The sequence below is a fragment of the Ammospiza caudacuta genome, chromosome 2, assembly GCF_027887145.1.
Source record: "Ammospiza caudacuta isolate bAmmCau1 chromosome 2, bAmmCau1.pri, whole genome shotgun sequence".
NCBI classification, from domain to species: Eukaryota; Metazoa; Chordata; class Aves; order Passeriformes; family Passerellidae; genus Ammospiza; species Ammospiza caudacuta.
The window spans coordinates 118,246,292-118,264,072 of NC_080594.1; the positions used below are offsets into that span (position 1 = coordinate 118,246,292).

Consider the following 17,781-nt stretch of genomic DNA (forward strand, 5'->3'; position numbering starts at 1 on the left):
CATGTTAAACTAACAGTTCTGTGCATGATCCCTGAGACAAAAGTTGCTGAAGTTGTTTGCTGTTACCTGTAGGATCAGGAATTGGTAAAAATTGTTGGAATCAGATACGAGGTCGGTCCTCCCACGTTGTGTTGCCTCAAGCTTGCCTTTATCGATCACGCCACTGGGAAACACACAGACAAATCATTTTCCATCAGGTATGTGCAGTTTTATTTCCCTGAAGAGTGGTTAAGAATATGTTTCTCTTCTTCCTAAAGCCCTGAGGCACATGTGAGTGATGATTTTTTCTATCCAGATACCACGACATGCCCGATGTCATCGACTTCCTCATCCTGCGTCAGTTCTACGACGAAGCCCGGCAGAGGAACTGGCAGGCCTGTAAGTGTTTGCTGGGTGCTGGACTGAACAGTTTAGAAATCACAAATGTGTCCTTAGCTAATTGCTGCATGTGCTGTTTGTAGGGTCAAGAGTCAGAAATTTGAACCTTGGAGGGACTGCAGTAGATGTAAATAAAGGCAATCCCTGTATTTATGTATCCAGACTGTTCTGTTCCCTTTATTATTTTAAAGCTAAATAAAAGATTTACATGTCACTGAGTCTAGAACTTTAATTATGGAGAGGAATCAAGCAGTACAGTTATCAGAAGTTTTTGTGATGGCTTGTGGCAGCCCCAGAGTGAAATGCTGCTCTCAGCAGAGTGTCTGTGTTTGCTGCAGCCGACAGGTTCCGCTCCATTATTGACGATGCCTGGTGGTTTGGGACAGTGCTGGGTCAGGAGCCTTACCAGCCTCAGTATCCAGACAGTCACTTCCAGTGCTACAGTGTCAAGTGAGTACACAGAGATTGGATTTGCAGTGTTATTAGAGTGCATTTGCTGTCACACAACTGCCTCATTGCTATGGCAATGTATAAATTGTTCACTTCAGTTATTTTACTCCTGCTATTGTCACTTTTTAATGGTTTTAAGTTGCTGCTGTAGCACAGTGTGGATATGTAATAGCTTGTGGCAGCTTGTTAATGAGTAGGAATACAGTAAAAGCAGTTGTTGACCCCTTCACATTTCCTGTACTGAGGAGTTGTGTGTCCCTTCCACAAAGCAAGCAGTGCAGTTTTCTGTGGACTTTAATTATTGGTCTGTACTGATGGTTGATTTGGGGATGCTGAATCTCCTCTGTGGTTGCTGACATCCTTAATGCCTCAAGTCCTCACACTTTGTCTTTCACATTGTGCCCCCTTTTCATATCAACAAACAGGCCTTGGCACAAAGGAGGGGAAGGGTAAACAAAGATATCTCTGGACTTCAGTGCTCAGACTCAGGATACTGACCTTGACTTGCCCTGTCCAAACTGTCTGGAATTCACAGAATGGTTTGGGTTGGAAGGGACCCTGAAGACAGTCTTGTCCCACCCCCTTGCCATAGGCAGGGACACCTTCTGCTCTCCCAGGTTACTCAGAGCTCCAAACAGCCTGGCCTTGGACACTTCAGGGATGAGGGAACCACAACTGTGGGCAGCCTGCGTCAGTGCCTCACCACCCTCAGAGTCAAGAGTTCCTCTGCAGTTTCTAATCTAACCCTTCCCTCCTACAGCTTAAGGCCATTCCCCCTTGTCCTTCACTCCATTGTGAACATCCCTCTCCAGCCTTCTTGTCACCTCCTTTGTGCACTGAAAGGATAAATCTGGGAGTTTGCTTGGTTTGGTTTCTCCCAGCAAGGGAGGACTGTAAGGAGAATAAACAGTGAATATTCAATATTCCTATTTCCATCATGCCAAGAGATAATTCCCATGTCACAGTTTAATTGTTGGAGGACTTCTTAATTGTTTTTTCACTCAAAGGCTTTTGAACCTGTTGCTCACCACAAAGAAGTGAAATTTTATAGCTAATAGACAATCCACTGAGACTGCCAAGGCTGGGTTACATGTTTTGATTCCTTGTCTCATCTACTTGTCTTCTGTCTCAATGATTTTCCTTGGTGGGAAGGTTGAAGTAACTCCCAGACTGAAATTCTTGCCTGTTAACCCTCCCTTCCATACTCCATCCATTCCATGTGTTTTGTTGTGCCACAGATGTTCCTTAGGAGCAAGTTCAGGTGGGCTTCGGATTTTTCTTGGCCAGTTCCAAATCCAGTTTCCAGTCATGAACAAAAGCCTGGTGCAAATTTCCTGAGCTCCTTTCTCCTGTGAGATCTAAGGGATATTTCAATATTTTAATGCATCAGCCTTTACCAGAAAAGTCTAGAGCTGCTTTGAAGGAAGGAATGCTGTGTTCCTTAAGATCCTTTTCCAAAAGGACTTTATTCTGTCTGGCTCTTCTTGAGCAGAATCCTAGGATAGGTCTATGAAAATATCTGGAGTGTTTGGCAGTTATATATAGATTTTGTGACTTGGCTGGATCTGTTGCTGTTTTTGTCACACTTACTTCAGTTTATCACTGTTAGTGTTGTTTGGAAAAGAAATGAATTGAAGATAATTTTAATTTTTTTGTTATTTAATTGGCAAGTCAATAATAGGTGTTGGTGTAGAAGCAGCTTCATTTATACCTGGATGAGTGAAACTTAAGCAGAACTAAGTGGGGCTTAAGCTGTGCTGAACTCTTGATAAAGTCTTACATGCAAAATGATGAATTAATATTTCCATTTGTGAATATCAACAGCTTGTGAAGTATTGTACAGTAACTGGGGAGGAGAACTGAACAGATCAACCTTTAGGACTCTTAGTTTATAAAAATCCAACAGACTGAATGATCCAAGTGTTCCAAGGCATTGGGAGATCCAAAGCAAGGGAGAGCTGCTCTGGCCAGAGCAGGGGTTTAGTTACAGAATGCTCTGAGCATGATCATTGCAGTTTGCAGTTGGTTTGAAATAAATGCACAGGAGGCATTAGAGCAAATATCTGAGTTTATTAATGCATCAGAAGTAGACAGGAATTTGGAGAGCTCTGACAGGAAACTGCTGGCAAAGCTCTGGAGGGAAATTGGTGAAGTGCAGTCTGATCTATTGATATCTGGGATGTGCTTGTAATAAGAAATAAAAAAGGGAGAGAAAGGATTAACCCAGCTGTAGGAAGGATCCAGCACTCCATCTGTACAGGGCACTTCTGCCTGTCTGCATCAGTGAGGTGTGAGGCTGATCCTGTCAGACATTTCTTACCTTGGAGATAGCAAAATTTATTGGTATTTTATGTATTTTTAAAAACATGTAAAAATCTGCCCAAATGTGGTGGGATTTGGAGAGATCTCAGAATGATCACACACCTTGTAGTTCAGTCTCACAGTGAATATCCAGGTCTGTCAAGAGCACCTGTCTTACTTTTGGTTTTTCTTGAACCTTAATTAACTTCAGTTTCTTCATTTTATATTTATTCTTTTCTTTGTCTTACTGCCCTCTGCCTCATAAATGGAAGTGCTACCATGAAATGTCTCACTTCCTGTTCTTCCTTCATCCATGGACTTGCACAACTCCTGCCGTGACCAGCAAAAAAATCTCCTGTGTTTTTTCTCAAATATTCCCCTTGATGTTATCTCACTTTTCCAAATGTGCAGCTTAATTTTCTTCATCTTCTTGATACAGGCTTTGTAAAATTGATTTATGTATTGGGTAAGTTGGATGCATCAAAATCAGGAGCACAATTTTAACCTGAAATTGATTATGAAGAATCAATTTTTGCTGATTGCAAACCAATGCCTTTGTTTCTGTACATGTTTATACAGAGTATTTGTCAATGCCTACAAATAGCTGTAATTTAAATACAATGCTTATAGCTAAAATTCAAGTATGTTTGCAGTCAAAGTAAATTTTGTGGTTTTTTTTACTTGGTGAACAGATGGGACAATGGTGAAATTGAGAAGCTGAGCCCGTGGGACATGGAACCAGTCCCTGATAATGGTAGGTAAAAACCCCTTAATAAAACTTAATTTTATTAAGTTTTATAAAGTTTTTTAAATAAAGCTTAATATGCTTCTCTCTCTTTCCAGTTTCTTTGTTTCATGCAGATGACTCCTGTCTTAAAGACAATATTGATTCAGATTTAGTGAAATAATTTGAATACACCTATATTTTTTTCCTTTTGCATCTTCAGGGCAATTTTTTAAAAAGTACTTTAAATGTGTAGCTCTGACTTATGGAATAAACCTGCTACTTCCAAATGGCAGATTTCAGAAAACATCTCAAGTTTCAAACTATGAATTTGTTGTAGTGTACCATAATACAAGGGGACGTAAGAAGACAATAAATAAAATAATTTCCAGTCAGCAAACCCTTACTGCACATAGTTTAAAACCAACAATTTATAAAGTTTGCTGGTCAAATCCAGATTATCTGTAAATAAAAGAGTGGAATTTGTGGTTTGTCTTAATGTTTCACTTTTCCAGTACTTGTCAGTACCAGCTGGGAGGGGGGAGGAATGGTTGGGAGATACTGAGGAAGTAGTTACTGAATAAGCTGTCAGAAAGGTAATAAACTTAATTCAAAACTGCAGAAAAATAGTATTTTAAACATTTTACTGTTTGTATCCATTTTGTATAATTTTTTCCCCACAGCCTTAGCATTAAACTCTATTTCAAGGCAAGAATTTTTTCGTCAGTTACAAGCACACAATAATTTAATAACTGTGAGTGCTCAACAATTTATCTTGTTCTCACTCCTTCCCCATTTGCTGTCTGCAGTTGATCAGCCTGAGGAATTGGGAGCAAGTGTCTCAGTGACCCTGGAGGAGGTGGAGAAGCTCCTGTACAAGCCCCAGGAGGGGGAGTGGGGGATGAAGTCCCGGGATGAGGCCTGTGAGCGGATTATCCGTGGCATTGATCAGCTCATGACCCTTGGTGAGTGTGAGCCGAGCATCAGGTGCTTTTCTCCTCATGGTACATTTATAAACAGCCTGGAATATCCATGGCATCCTTTAAAAATTCCCTGTCATAAAGTATTTTAGTGAGAAAATGTTCTTCTGTGCAGCTCTTGGTGTTTGTACTGAGATCTCTGATTTTGTACATCATTGGCTTTTAACATCCATCTCATTTGTCATGGACCTGCAGGCTTTGAAATAAAATCCCAGAATGGCTTGGGTTGGGAGGAACCTGAAAACCAGTCCAGTTCCTGCCATGGGCAGGAATATTAATCTCTCTTTGATTTTTCTTCTTTTATTTTTCTTCTTTTCAATATGCTTATTCAACTCCAAATCTGAAGCCACATCTTGATATGAAACAGTTTTCTAGGTCATTATCCTCAGAAATGGCATCAGAAATGGGAGATATGGAGTGCTGGCATATTGCAGAAATCAAGGATGATCCTAAGAATCATCAGGAAGAGGATCATGGACTTTGCTGAATCCAAAAGTGCCCTCATAGTGCTTTATAACTTTGGCAGTGTGTTGTGCCACAAGGGAATGAAATGAAAATGTTACCAAGGCTTTCCCTCACAAAGGTTTATTGGTTCACTGGGAGGTAATCAAAAGGAGAAGGAAGAAAAAGGCAAAACACAAAACTTCCTGCACTAAAAAGAGAAGCCAAGGCAGGACACTTGTAGAATCATAGAATGGATTGAGTTGGAAAGAATCTTAAAAATCATCCCATGGCAGGGACACCTCCCACTGTCCCAGGCTGCTCCAAGCCCCAGTGCCCAGCCTGGCCTTGGGCACTGCCAGGGATGCAGGGATGGAATTCCATCCCAGCCCTGCCCACCCTGCCAGGAACAATTCCTAATTCTCAGTCTCCCATCCAGCCCTGCTCTCTGTCAGTTTGAAGCCGTTCCCTGTGCTGTCCCTCCATCCCCTGGAAATTGTCTCTTTCCTATCAGCTCCTTCAGGCCCTGGAAGGCCAGAAGTGAAGTCAAACAGTAAAATGTTGCTGTTGTTGCTGTTTTTCACCAGACATCTCAGCAGCCTTTGCTGGCCCTGTGGACCTGTGCACGTACCCCAAGTACTGCACGGTGGTCGCGTACCCCACGGACCTGACCACCATCCGCACCCGCCTGGCCAACCGCTTCTACAGGTGAGTGCTGAATTCCAGCTTCTACAGGTGAGTGCTGAATTCAGCTTCTACAGGTGAGTGCTGAATTCAGCTTCTACAGGTGAGTGCTGAATTCAGCTTCTACAGGTGAGTGCTGAATTCCAGCTTCTACAGGTGAGTGCTGAATTCCAGCTTCTACAGGTGAGTGCTGAATTCAGCTTCTACAGGTGAGCGCTGAATTCCAGCAACCCGACACCCCTGCTCAGAGCAATCCACCATTTCAAACCACCAGATGGGAAAAAACTCCCTGCAGTTACTTTAAATTCAGATTTTGAAGTGCTGTCCTTGAGTTATGTTGAACGTGAAGAAGGTTAAGCTGTTGCTGTTTTCAGAAATGAGTTTAAACACAAGAGGTGAAATGTTAAATATAAACAGCAGCATTTTAAATGATAAAAACTTACAGAGGAGATAGAGGGAAGAGTGTAATGATGACAAAGCTGTGGTTTGCTGGATGTGCTGGTCAGCCATAGCTTGAATATATATCTAAGTATATTCTTCATCTAGACCTGCATTCAGTGTGTCTGTAAATACAGTGAAGAGGCATTAATAGTGATTTTCCTCCTGTATAAGATGGAAAAAATATTTTGTGAAATAATTGGAACTTCTATAGGTGAAGAACTGCAGACTCAGGGTATCTCTGCTTCACAGGAATAAAGAAATGGGAAAATGAGTTGTAAAAATGAAATTACAGGCTTGTGGCAGCTCATTTCTACCAAGTTATAATTTCAATTTGTAGCAGTTTCTCAAATAATATTTTAAAGATTTTACATCTGTCATTTTACAGGGGGCACTGTTTTCAGTGGTCAGTTGGCCTCAAAGCAAGGTCTTTAAGGGAAAACAGAAAGAAACATCATATCTTAAAAATGTAATTGGACAAAGCTCTTGTCACTCCTTTTTAATTGCTTGTGCTTTGCATTTATACATTAAAAGTTCCTCAGATATGACTTGTGTTCCATTTCTCAAGCCTTTGTAACAAGCAGCTTCTGATATTTCCAGAAGAAATGTGATCATTTAGAGTAGTGATTAAATTATATTTTTCCCCCTCCTTTTGAATAAATCAAATGTAAGCTTTTTAAAAATGATTGTGTTTTTTAAAGAATCCAGGAAATCCACAGTCCTTGGGATGATTTCAGTGATATTTTGTGATTTAGGGGTAACAAATGCTGGTGCTTACTTAGCCAGCTGCATTAACTGAGTTTTTATGTACCAAACTGCCCAACTCATTATTAATAACGAGTTGGGAAATGAGTGATGAAAGCTGTGCATTGCTGGTTCTGCTTCCTTGGGTTTTCCATGGAAAGGAGAAGTTTGAGACTGCCCTGAAGGGCCATAAAACAGAGGACATCTAAATCTAAATGGAGAGAAAACTACAGAGATTATAATTTTTGCTGGTTTTAAGCTTTTCTGTAGTATTAAAGGTGCAATATTTTCTAATTTGAAGGAGAATTTCAGCATTGGTTTGGGAAGTGAGATACATTGAAAGCAATGCCAGAACCTTCAACGAGCCTGGGAGTGCTATTGCCAGAGCTGCCAAAAAAATCACCACCCAGCTCCTAAAGTTTATCAAGTAAGTGGCATTTTAATCTGAATAATGCTTGAATCCTGGTGTGTCGCAGACATTTCTCCACAGAAATCCTTTCTTTCACATTTCTGCGTCTTCGGGAGGCCCCCGAAGAGAAGGTAAACAATTATTATCAGCTGCTGGGGAATGCAACAGGAACACCTTGATTGGCTCATGTTCTATGTTTATAATTAAGGGCCAATCATCAGTGCAAGCCAGGGGACTGAGTCCTTGAACACAACTTTGTTGTAGATTCTTTTCTATCTATTCTTAGCTTAGCTAGCTGCTCTGCAAACCTCTCTCTATATTCTATTTAGTATAGTAATAATGTATTATATCATATATTAATAAATCAAGCCTTCTGATTCAAGAAACAAGATTCACCGTCTCTCTCTCACCAGCAGCGACCCACACAGGTCGCTGTAATACTGGTGCTTTTGAAGAGAGGAATGTAAAAACAGCTCAGGATCCCTGTGTGGTGAGCTTTGATTTTCAGTGCACTTGGGAGGACGGGTGTCTCATTCTGAGTGTTACCTTAAACACTAGCATGTTTAGCTTAGAGGCATTTTACCTTTTTTCCTGGTGTTACAGACCCAAAGTGGCACTTGAGATTGAGTATGTTAAGTAGCTCAGCCTGTAAAATGTGATTTCTGTGCTGTCCTGTGTACAAGTTCCTGTTGGAGCTTGTCTGACTTAATTGAGAAGTTAAAATAAACTGAGAGGTTTATTTAGAAATAAGTTTGGGCAGCCTTCCTGCAGCTGGGCAGGCCCCTTTCAAATCCCTAATCCTGATTTTTATATTCTGCTTAATGCTCAGTTCCTGTCTTCCCTTTAATATGGAGCACTTGGTTGTGGCTGAGTTGAATTTAGGAAATAACAACATCTCTGCTATTCCAATAACAGAGATTTAATTGCATTGCAGTGACCAGGACTGTACAAATATTTTTGAATTATGTAGCACAACAGATGATGAGCAAGATTGTCATGATGCTGATCTGGTAAGTTGTGAGTTTTTTGTGGAAAATTCCAGTAATTTATGGTGGTAAGAAAATACCAACAACCTTCAAATATTGTTGGTAAAATTGCTGAGTTATTTATATAGCTAATACAAACATGGGCTATATTAGGAATTTTTATGACTGTTTTATGTCATTATATTATATTATATTATATTATATTATATTATATTATATTATATTATATTATATTATATTATATTATATTATATTTATAATATATATTATTATTTTATGTCATTTATTAGTGAATTGCATTGCTGGTAATATTTAGTGACTGAAGTTCAAAGCTGTTGAGTAACTTCTAATTGCAATTTCTGATGGTGGTTTTTCCTTTTCTCAAACCACTGAAGATTCCAGACTCCAGCTCTTGTCCTTATCTAGGATATTTCTTTCCAACTCTCCCAGATGCTGTGGTGTATTTTTTATCCTCATCTTTTGAATTAAGAAGAAAATTTAATTTTACCACAGTTTCAAATCTAATGACAGTTTTAACCTCCATCACCTATTTTTTACCTATATCACTTTAAGATAATTGATTTTATTTTGTGCAGGATGATGAAAAATGTGTTCCAAGAACATCATACAGAAGAAGAAAAGTGAGTTGGCCAATCTTTACCTTATAACCCAAATCAGGTTGAATTTTTTCTTGCTGTATTCCAATAATACCTTCCCTAACTTCTTTTCCCCCTCAAGGGACGGGGCTTAAAAAAAGGGAAAAACCTGAAAAGTGGCTATGATGAAAACTGCTGGAAGAAGCAGTGCATGGAACTGGTGAATTTAATTTTCCAGTGTGAGGATTCTGAACCTTTCAGGCAGCCAGTTGATTTGGATCAATATCCTGTAAGTTGTACTTGATAACCTTAATAGATTCTTCTTTTCTTGCTGTGCCTTGTAAGGGGATTATTTTAGAAAAATCTGTCTTTTCTTAATTAAAATGAGTATCTTGAAGGTCTAAAATCTGTTTCCTGAGCCTGAGCTATGAATTTGATTTTTTCCCTCTTTTTTTAGCTGTTCGTGGTAATCTTACTACTCCCTCAATCTCTTTGTCCCTCTAAAAACCCAACAAATTTAATCTAAAGGAAAAAAGAAATTCTTTACAGCACATAACTTCTCCTGGTAACTCCATATTTTAAGTCTCACTTCAGGGTTTAAAAACATCTTGAGGTTCTCTAAAAAACAAGGAGAGCTTGAGGTGTTTTGATGGGGTTTGATTTGGGGCTTTTTGTGTGGTTGTTGTGTTTTGGGGATTTTTTCTTTTTTTTTTTTTTTTTTTTGCTGTTTTTTATAATAGATCTGTTGTTTCTCACAGTAAAATTCATGGGATAATGAAAAAGGAGATTTTAAATCAAACTGTCTCAGCAAAAGTATTTCTTTCTGCTGTGGTGCTTCCTTTTTCACTGCTGCTGAAGATAATTGTGTAATTTTAGCTACTCCAAAATGCCAAATAAAATTCAAAAGGTTTTTTTTCCTTGATACTTTCACAGATTTTTTTTTCATATTTTTTATAGGATTACAGACATATTATAGACACTCCAATGGATTTTGGTACAGTGAAGGAAACCCTGGAAGCTGGGAATTATGACACTCCAATGGAACTGTGCAAAGATATCAGACTGATATTCAGTAATGCAAAATCTTATACTCCAAACAAAAAGTCAAAGGTAGCTGTCACTATCTGGGGGTTTGTGAATGAAATAAATTTTATTTTGCAATTTGTTTATCAGTACTTTTGATAAAGCTCCTGGCTGGGTAAATAGTGGGGAGAAATAGAAGAAAAATATTTAATATGTAATTTTCTGTTTATTTGGTGTTACACACAACTGTTTGTGCTTTTCCTGTTGCTTTTTTATGCAGTTTTTAATATTACAAATATTAATCTTGGATCAAAGGCTCTGTTTTTAATAGAAAGCACTTCCTTACCCAGATTTACAGTATGACCTTGAGATTGTCAGCACTGTTTGAAGAGAAAATCCGAAGGATTGTTTCAGATTTCAAAAATGGGCAGAAACAGAATGAGAAGCTAAGGAGAAACCAGAGGTACAGCAGAAGATTCAATAATCAAAGTTCAGTGCAGCAGCCCACCAAAATGCTCAGGTAATCAAATCATGGAGCTGTAAAGATTTCTCAGCTGACTGATACTCATATTGATTCTCACATTTAGTCTGTGAAGAGGGGAACAACTGACTTTTTAAATGATTTATAACCCCAGTGAAACTTTTTATAATTTTCATGCAGTAGAAAGAATATGTTAAAAAAACAGGGACTTTTTATAGTATAAAACTGAGAAATACCTGGAGACAGAAGGGTAGAAAAGGTTGAGTTTTTCTTTAATATTTGAATCAGAAAATCAATATTTAACTAAAATCATGAGGAATGAAACAAAGATTACTTTCTGGATATATTACAAACATGAAAATCTGCATTAATTACATATTTTGTTACATACAGAATACAGTCAGTCCTGTGGAATTTCTAGAAATTGTCACTTGCTGTAGCTTTCAGTTAGGAGCCAGATTTGCCTTTTCTCTTGAAGGCAAACCAAGCTTTTGACACAACTGCTGTTTGACATGATTAACTAATTTTCCTAATTTGCATGTGGAACAGAATACAAAAGCTAAATGTGGTAAATTACTGACACTGAACTTCTCCCTTCTGCTGCTGTCCAGTCTTCCTTCTCTGGCAGGGAAAGGGCAAGAGAAAGAGTTTTAATTTTAAAAAAATTTTAAAAACCAGAAAAACCCCCAAACAAAAAACCCCCCCCAAACTTAATTTTAAAACCCCCAAACCTTATTTCATGGGATTACTTTTATATTTTAAAATAACCACCCACCAGGACAGGCAGAAATTGTCTTTTGAATCTCATTTGTGCTCACATCTGGAGAATTGTGTGGGATTGTTCAGTGGGGCACAGCAGAAGTGAGGTTTGGGATAACAGAAATTACCTTGTGCACCTGGATGAATGTCTGAAAACCTGCAATGTAAAGAAAAAACTGACAAAAAAACAGTTCTGTGGGTGAAAATAATGGATTGAGCAGGATGGCAGGCAGCACTCAGGCATGTGGAGATAAGGAAGGATCAGTTTAGTGAAATTTTCTTTATTTTAAATAGTGAACTGCAGGGTTCCACCTTCTGTGTGTGTTGGGAACTTGGTTTATTTGTAATAATAATAATAATAATAATAATAATAATAATAATAATAATAATAATAATAATAATAATAATAATAATAATAATTTGCCTGTATAGCATTTAGTTGGAGGCTCATGTGCACCTAACCAGAGGCTGGGAGTCCAGCAGGAATTGAGGCTGCTGCAGTGGAAATGAGAGAACATGAATTGTCTGGGGGACATCCACCATTAAATTCTGTTTCTCAGAGCAGACAGAGATTGTCTCCTCTTGTGTGACTGCCTAGGACTGCAGACTGTTATTTAATCAAAGTAAATGTTTTTAATGTTTAGTAAATGTTCATGTTTATCCTTGCCAGAGGTAAAACTGTCCCACACCACATTAGCTCATAAAAAACCCTCCTAGAAATAAAAAAGTGAATTAAATGCTGTTGTCTTCTCTCTCCTACTTTCACTCTCTAGAAATCTGAAGCAGAAGCCACTCAAGTCTCAGGCCAAACTCGAATCTGAGCAGGAAGATGCTTTTGCTCAGCCTACCTCAAGCAGAGCTGCCTGTGTCACAAGCCATAAAGCCAACCCTGGCTCCTACCAGCACAGCTCCTCAGGAGAATCCTCCGACTCCGCCTGCCTGGCATCCTTTGAGAGGAATGGGAAAGCCAGATCCACACCACTGGCCAACTGCTCTGCTTTGTCATCAGGTCAGCATTTACAATTGCTGCAAAATGAGCTTTGTGTTTTTAATGGGAATTTTTTTCCACAAGGGTTAGGGTTTTTGTGTGAGGCACAGTTTTGTGTTTTACTGGATTTTGGACACTTAGATTATTTACAATGAATGTTACAAAAGTATTTGTGTACTAGATATAATTTTTTTGCTTTGAAATAGTATATTTACTATATATACTATTTACTATATATACCATTTGAAATAGTATGTAGTAAATTTACTTTTATTAATGAAGAAATGTGTCAACAGAAGAGCATAGAGTGTTTGATGATTGCTACTATATAAAATACAGGTTGTATGCCCGTATATTTATATTATATAAAACTTCTTACAGTGTATTTGATAATTGATATTGTATAAAATACAGGTTGTATGCCCATATATGTATATTTATATTATATAAAACTTTTTATAGAGTATTTGATAATTGATTCTATATAAAATAAAGGTATGCCCATATATGTATATATAATATATATTTATACCTATATATATATTTTATATATGTTATATAAAACTTCTTATAGAGTATTTGATAATTGATTCTATATAAAATATAGGTATGCCCATATATATATATATGTATATACCTATATATATATTTTATATATGTATATAAAACTTCTTATAGAGTATTTGATAATTGATTCTATATAAAATATAGGTATGCCCATATATATATATGTATATACCTATATATATATTTTATATATATTATATAAAACTTCTTATAGCGTATTTGATAATTGATTCTATATAAAATATAGGTATGCCCATATATGTATATAAAAAAATATATATACACCTATATATATATTTTATATATGTTGTATAAAACTTCTTATAGAGTATTTGATAATTGATATTGTATAAAATACAGGTTGTATGCCCATATATGTATATTTATATTACATAAAACTTCTTACAGAGTATTTGATAATTGCTATTATATAAAATACAGGTTATATGCCCATATATTTATATATATGTTATATAAAACTTCTTATCCACAATTAGCAAATGACAGAAATTCCCTGACACTTTAAAGCTTTCCCTTTTCCCCTACACCTCACCTTGAAAAAATTCAGCTTATTTCAAAGAATAAGAATGCAAGTTCTGGTAAAATCTGTTAGAAAATGTTCTGTGCTTTGGGGTTTTTTATAAACATGCTTTTTACTTAAATCTGGTGTTAGAAAAGAGGTGTTTTATTATAATTGAAGTTTTAATACAGGTTTAAGAAGCTTCCTATCACTGAACACTGTATGAATATGGATTTTGTTGAGATATCAGTTTGATATTCAGGCATGAGAATGCATTTTAAGATAATTTGAGAAAATTCTGAAGATTCCAGGATCAGCAAAATGTAACTCTTAACTGGAAGCTGTTTAGATTTCTAACTGCCAATTGCTTTTTTTTTTAACAGAGAGTGAAATAGAAGGTTCTGGGGTTTCTTCATCTTCTTCCTCTTCATCTTCATCCTCCTCAAGCAGCTCAGAAGACAGCAAAGGCTGTGCTGGGGCTCCTGTGGCCCCCTCTCCCCTGCCCAACGGGGTGTGCAGGAGGAACAGCAGCCGCAGGCTGACTCGCAACCGAGCTGCTCAGAGGAAACAGACAGGTGGGGGCCAGGAGTGCCTTGTCAACAGCAAGAAAAATCCTAATTATTTTATTTATATTTTTATATTTATAAAAAATAACTGAGTGGAGTTAGCATTTTTTAAATTGTTTTATGTGTAAGATACTCTCTTTTTTTACTGATGTGTGACAGTGTTCACAGGGGTCTGAGGATGAGGGAGGAGACGAGGATCTGGCTCCATGTTTCAGAAGGCTGATTTATTATTTTATTATTTTATGATATATATTATATTAAAACTATACTAAAAGAATAGAAGAAAGGATTTCATCAGAAGGCTGGCTAAGAATAGAAAAAGAAGGAATGAATAACAAAGGCTTGTGTCTCAGAGTCCAAGCCAGCTGACTGTGATTGGCCATTAATTAGAAACAACCACATGAGACCAATCCCAGATGCACCTGTTGCATCCCACAGCAGCAGACAATCATTGTTTACATTTTGTTCCTGAGGCCTCTCAGCTTCTCAGGAGGAAAAATCCTAAGGAAAGGATTTTTCAGAAAATATAATGGCCACACTGGTGCTAATTTTGAAGCTCTCAGATAACTACCTTCAACTTCTTAAAAGATTTTTTCATGACTAGGGGAAGGGCAGAAACCCAGAGCTGGGTGAGAGGGAATGACTTGCAACATATCTTAAGAAAAAACAAAACCAGAATGTGCAACCACATGAATCTGAAATTTATGACAGCAAAAGCAACTGACTGTCACATGGGCTTATATTTCATGCATGTCTGTGGGTTGAACCTGTCCCTGTTTTGACAAGGTTTCAAAGCTGCTGTTCCATATGTAAGATATTAATCTCTACTTTCCTTTACAGGAACACTTCTTCAGGAGAATGGGAACACAAGGAAAACAGTCAGGAAAAAGTTATATGGAAGTGACTCTGAAAACACTTCAGCAATGACATCCGAGTCCCTCAGGAACAGCAAGGGCAGGCACAGGAAGATCCCACGCAGGAGTGCTGCTGTGGCTGCCAACAAGCTGAGGCTGATGAGTGATGTGGAGGAAGAGGTGTCGAGCTCGGAGAGCATCGGGCTCTGCAGGAACAGGAAGCTGCCGCACCGCAACGCCTCGGCCGCCGCCAGGAGAATGCTGCTGGAAGGGTCAGAGGATGAGGCAGGCCTCAAGTCTGAGAGTGACAAAGAAATAGGAGAGCAGCTCACCAAGAGGAAAACTCTTTCCCAGCCTGGTTGTTCTGCTCCACGAAGGAAATTTGTCAGCGAGTCTGAGAATGGAAGTTCGGATTCTGAGCCTGACACGCAGAGCAAGCAGAAGAGCTGGCAGAGCAACGGGCACAAGCTCAGGGGCTCTGTGTGCTCTGTGTCTCCCAAAGGGAAAAGTCCCACCTTAGACTTTTCAGAGGAGGACTCTAAAAGCCATAATTCTGAGGATGGGGGCAGCCAAAAGGTTTCTGAGCAGTCAACACCTGCACATCACAAGCCTGCAGTGAGCAACTCTGAGGATGAGGTGGACTCTGAGCCGGACAGGTGGAATGGCAGGAAAGCCTCTGGGCTGCAGCTGTCTCCTCCTTTAAAAAAAGCAAAAGTCTTGAGTGATTTAGAGGACACAGCAGAGTCTGAAGCAGAAACCAGAGAGGAGGAGAAGAGTTTTGTGTGGGAGAGCTTGGTGCCCACTAAGATTGTGAGGGGTTCCAAATCTGGAGCTGCCTCCGGCTTCCATCGCTCTTTGGATTCGGACTCGGAGAGTGATTCCAATAACAGCAATTTCTGTGAAACTTCTGCAAAAGCAAAGATGAGGAAGAGGAAAGGAAAAACAAAAGTAGTTAGAAAAGGTAACATTTTTAAAGTTAATTTCTCTATTTCTTAATACTGAGTAGAGGACAGAGGAAATCTCCAGTAGAGTAGTGTTCTCTCTCTTTGTTCAGTTCCTTGTTTTGAGATAACCAAACCCTCTGGTTTGCAGTTCTGTTACCTTGCCTTAATTTCCTGTTGAGATTTTCTCTGCTACAGCAGATTTACAACTGTTAGTTTCAGTTTGAAGTAACTTTATTGATAATTTTCCAAAATAAATTTGATGGAAAGGTATTTAAATTATTCTCACATCCATAGTGTGCACCAGAACCTGAAACTTGATTTGACTTTGAGATTTTATTTTGTTAATGATGTGTAGAGTTCTTAACACAAACAGGCACTTGGCACAAGTAAGATTTATATTCCACTTGTTACAAAAAGTTAAATTCCTTTATTTTTGTGTTTTATTCTGTAATTTTATCTATCATTCATACCTTTGTGTGGTGGCTGATAATGATTTAGAGAGTTGGATTGGTTTGGGGTATTTTTGTCATGTACACTGTACCTTCATATAATCAGGAAATTAGTCCTGATTTGGAATTTGAAAGACTATTCAGAGGTTGGTGTTTGGTGCAATCCTTCCAATCCTGTCAATATGCTTTAAAAATCTTAAGAAAATGATTGGTTTTTTAATTAATTACTATGTCTGTAAAGATGACTCTGTCTTGACCATTTTCCACAAGAAATATTTACTTGTTTTGTCCCAAGGTCTTATATTTAATACATTTATAGGGGCATATTTATAGAGTTCATATATATATATATATATATATATAAAAATAACTGTAACTGTATATATAACACACTGCTCAATTAGCCAGCTAAACAATTTATGTGGAAGCTTTGCTTTAGTTATTTTTAATATATATAATATAAATTATACAAAGTCTATTTTGATATGTAAAATAGTATATATATATATATACTATATACATACATATATAGTGTATCTATACATACATACAGTCTGTATGTAGTTCTGTAATGTATATTATGTTATATATAATATATATTACAGGTATGGAGTGTTTAGCATGGGTTTTTGTATCTCAGAGGAGATTGAAAGCAGAGTTTTCAGGTAAATTGTGCCAATACCTTGTGGGCTGTAGTGCCCCCTGCAGCTGAGCTGCTTGGAGCTCAGGCTGGATTTTCCTGCCCAGTATTCCAGGTTTGGAGTTTGGCCTGAGCTCCAGGACACCCTGATCAACCAAATTTTCACATCTTTGTGGCTTTTAAAAGCTCCTCCAGTTTCTGGGGGTACTTGGTGTAATGCTCCCTCCTTCTGCCTGTGCCACCTGCTTGTAGCTTTGCAGCTTTTATTCCTGGATGTTCAGGGGAAAATTTCAATACTTTTTATTATAGATTTGTTCCAAATTTAGGATCTTGTATACAAAGTATAATTTCAATATTCTGGCAGTGTTGCAGGAAGGCTGGACTTTATTCTTTAGCTTTATGTTCCAGCTACTTAATAATATTGGAGGACAGTGTATAATATAAGATCTAACTCTTCTTTTTAGTCTGTGGCTTAATTCACCTTTTATACAGCATTTTGCAGTGTGCAGCAGAAGTGTGCTTTGGCCATAAAATCACACAACACAACTACTACAAGTAGTAATATTCATGTATCATTTCTGGAAGCTCATAACAAAGAAAAGAAATTAATTATCCTTTGAAAATGTAAAAATAAGAATACACTAGAGTAATACATAAAAGGATCTACATTTAAATAAAGATCAGATTTGATATATGAAGAGATTGTTAATATTGGTACTCAAGCTGGACATTTGAATTTATGCCTCATAATTTTTCCCTCTGTTTATATTTTTAAATTTACTTCAAGAACTTTTTTTAAAATTTACATGTATGAATTGTCTTATTTAGAAGGGAAACACTGATCTTCATATAACACATG

The 17,781-nt window shown here is 37.7% G+C and overlaps 1 protein-coding gene across 1 annotated transcript in view; it reads left to right on the top strand.

Moving 5' to 3' along the window:
- Nucleotides 1-17,781, top strand: part of BRWD1 (bromodomain and WD repeat domain containing 1) — a 48,599-nt gene that overhangs the window by 27,718 nt on the left and 3,100 nt on the right. Inside the window, exons 26-40 of the mRNA XM_058823152.1 lie at nucleotides 73-197; nucleotides 296-378; nucleotides 717-828; nucleotides 3,822-3,883; nucleotides 4,663-4,818; nucleotides 5,862-5,982; nucleotides 7,442-7,567; nucleotides 8,484-8,559; nucleotides 9,132-9,176; nucleotides 9,274-9,420; nucleotides 10,089-10,241; nucleotides 10,505-10,674; nucleotides 12,168-12,403; nucleotides 13,853-14,044; nucleotides 14,876-15,850. Of these exons, the coding sequence (XP_058679135.1) occupies nucleotides 73-197; nucleotides 296-378; nucleotides 717-828; nucleotides 3,822-3,883; nucleotides 4,663-4,818; nucleotides 5,862-5,982; nucleotides 7,442-7,567; nucleotides 8,484-8,559; nucleotides 9,132-9,176; nucleotides 9,274-9,420; nucleotides 10,089-10,241; nucleotides 10,505-10,674; nucleotides 12,168-12,403; nucleotides 13,853-14,044; nucleotides 14,876-15,850 (2,779 nt within the window). The remainder of the gene's footprint in view (nucleotides 1-72; nucleotides 198-295; nucleotides 379-716; nucleotides 829-3,821; nucleotides 3,884-4,662; nucleotides 4,819-5,861; nucleotides 5,983-7,441; nucleotides 7,568-8,483; nucleotides 8,560-9,131; nucleotides 9,177-9,273; nucleotides 9,421-10,088; nucleotides 10,242-10,504; nucleotides 10,675-12,167; nucleotides 12,404-13,852; nucleotides 14,045-14,875; nucleotides 15,851-17,781) is intronic.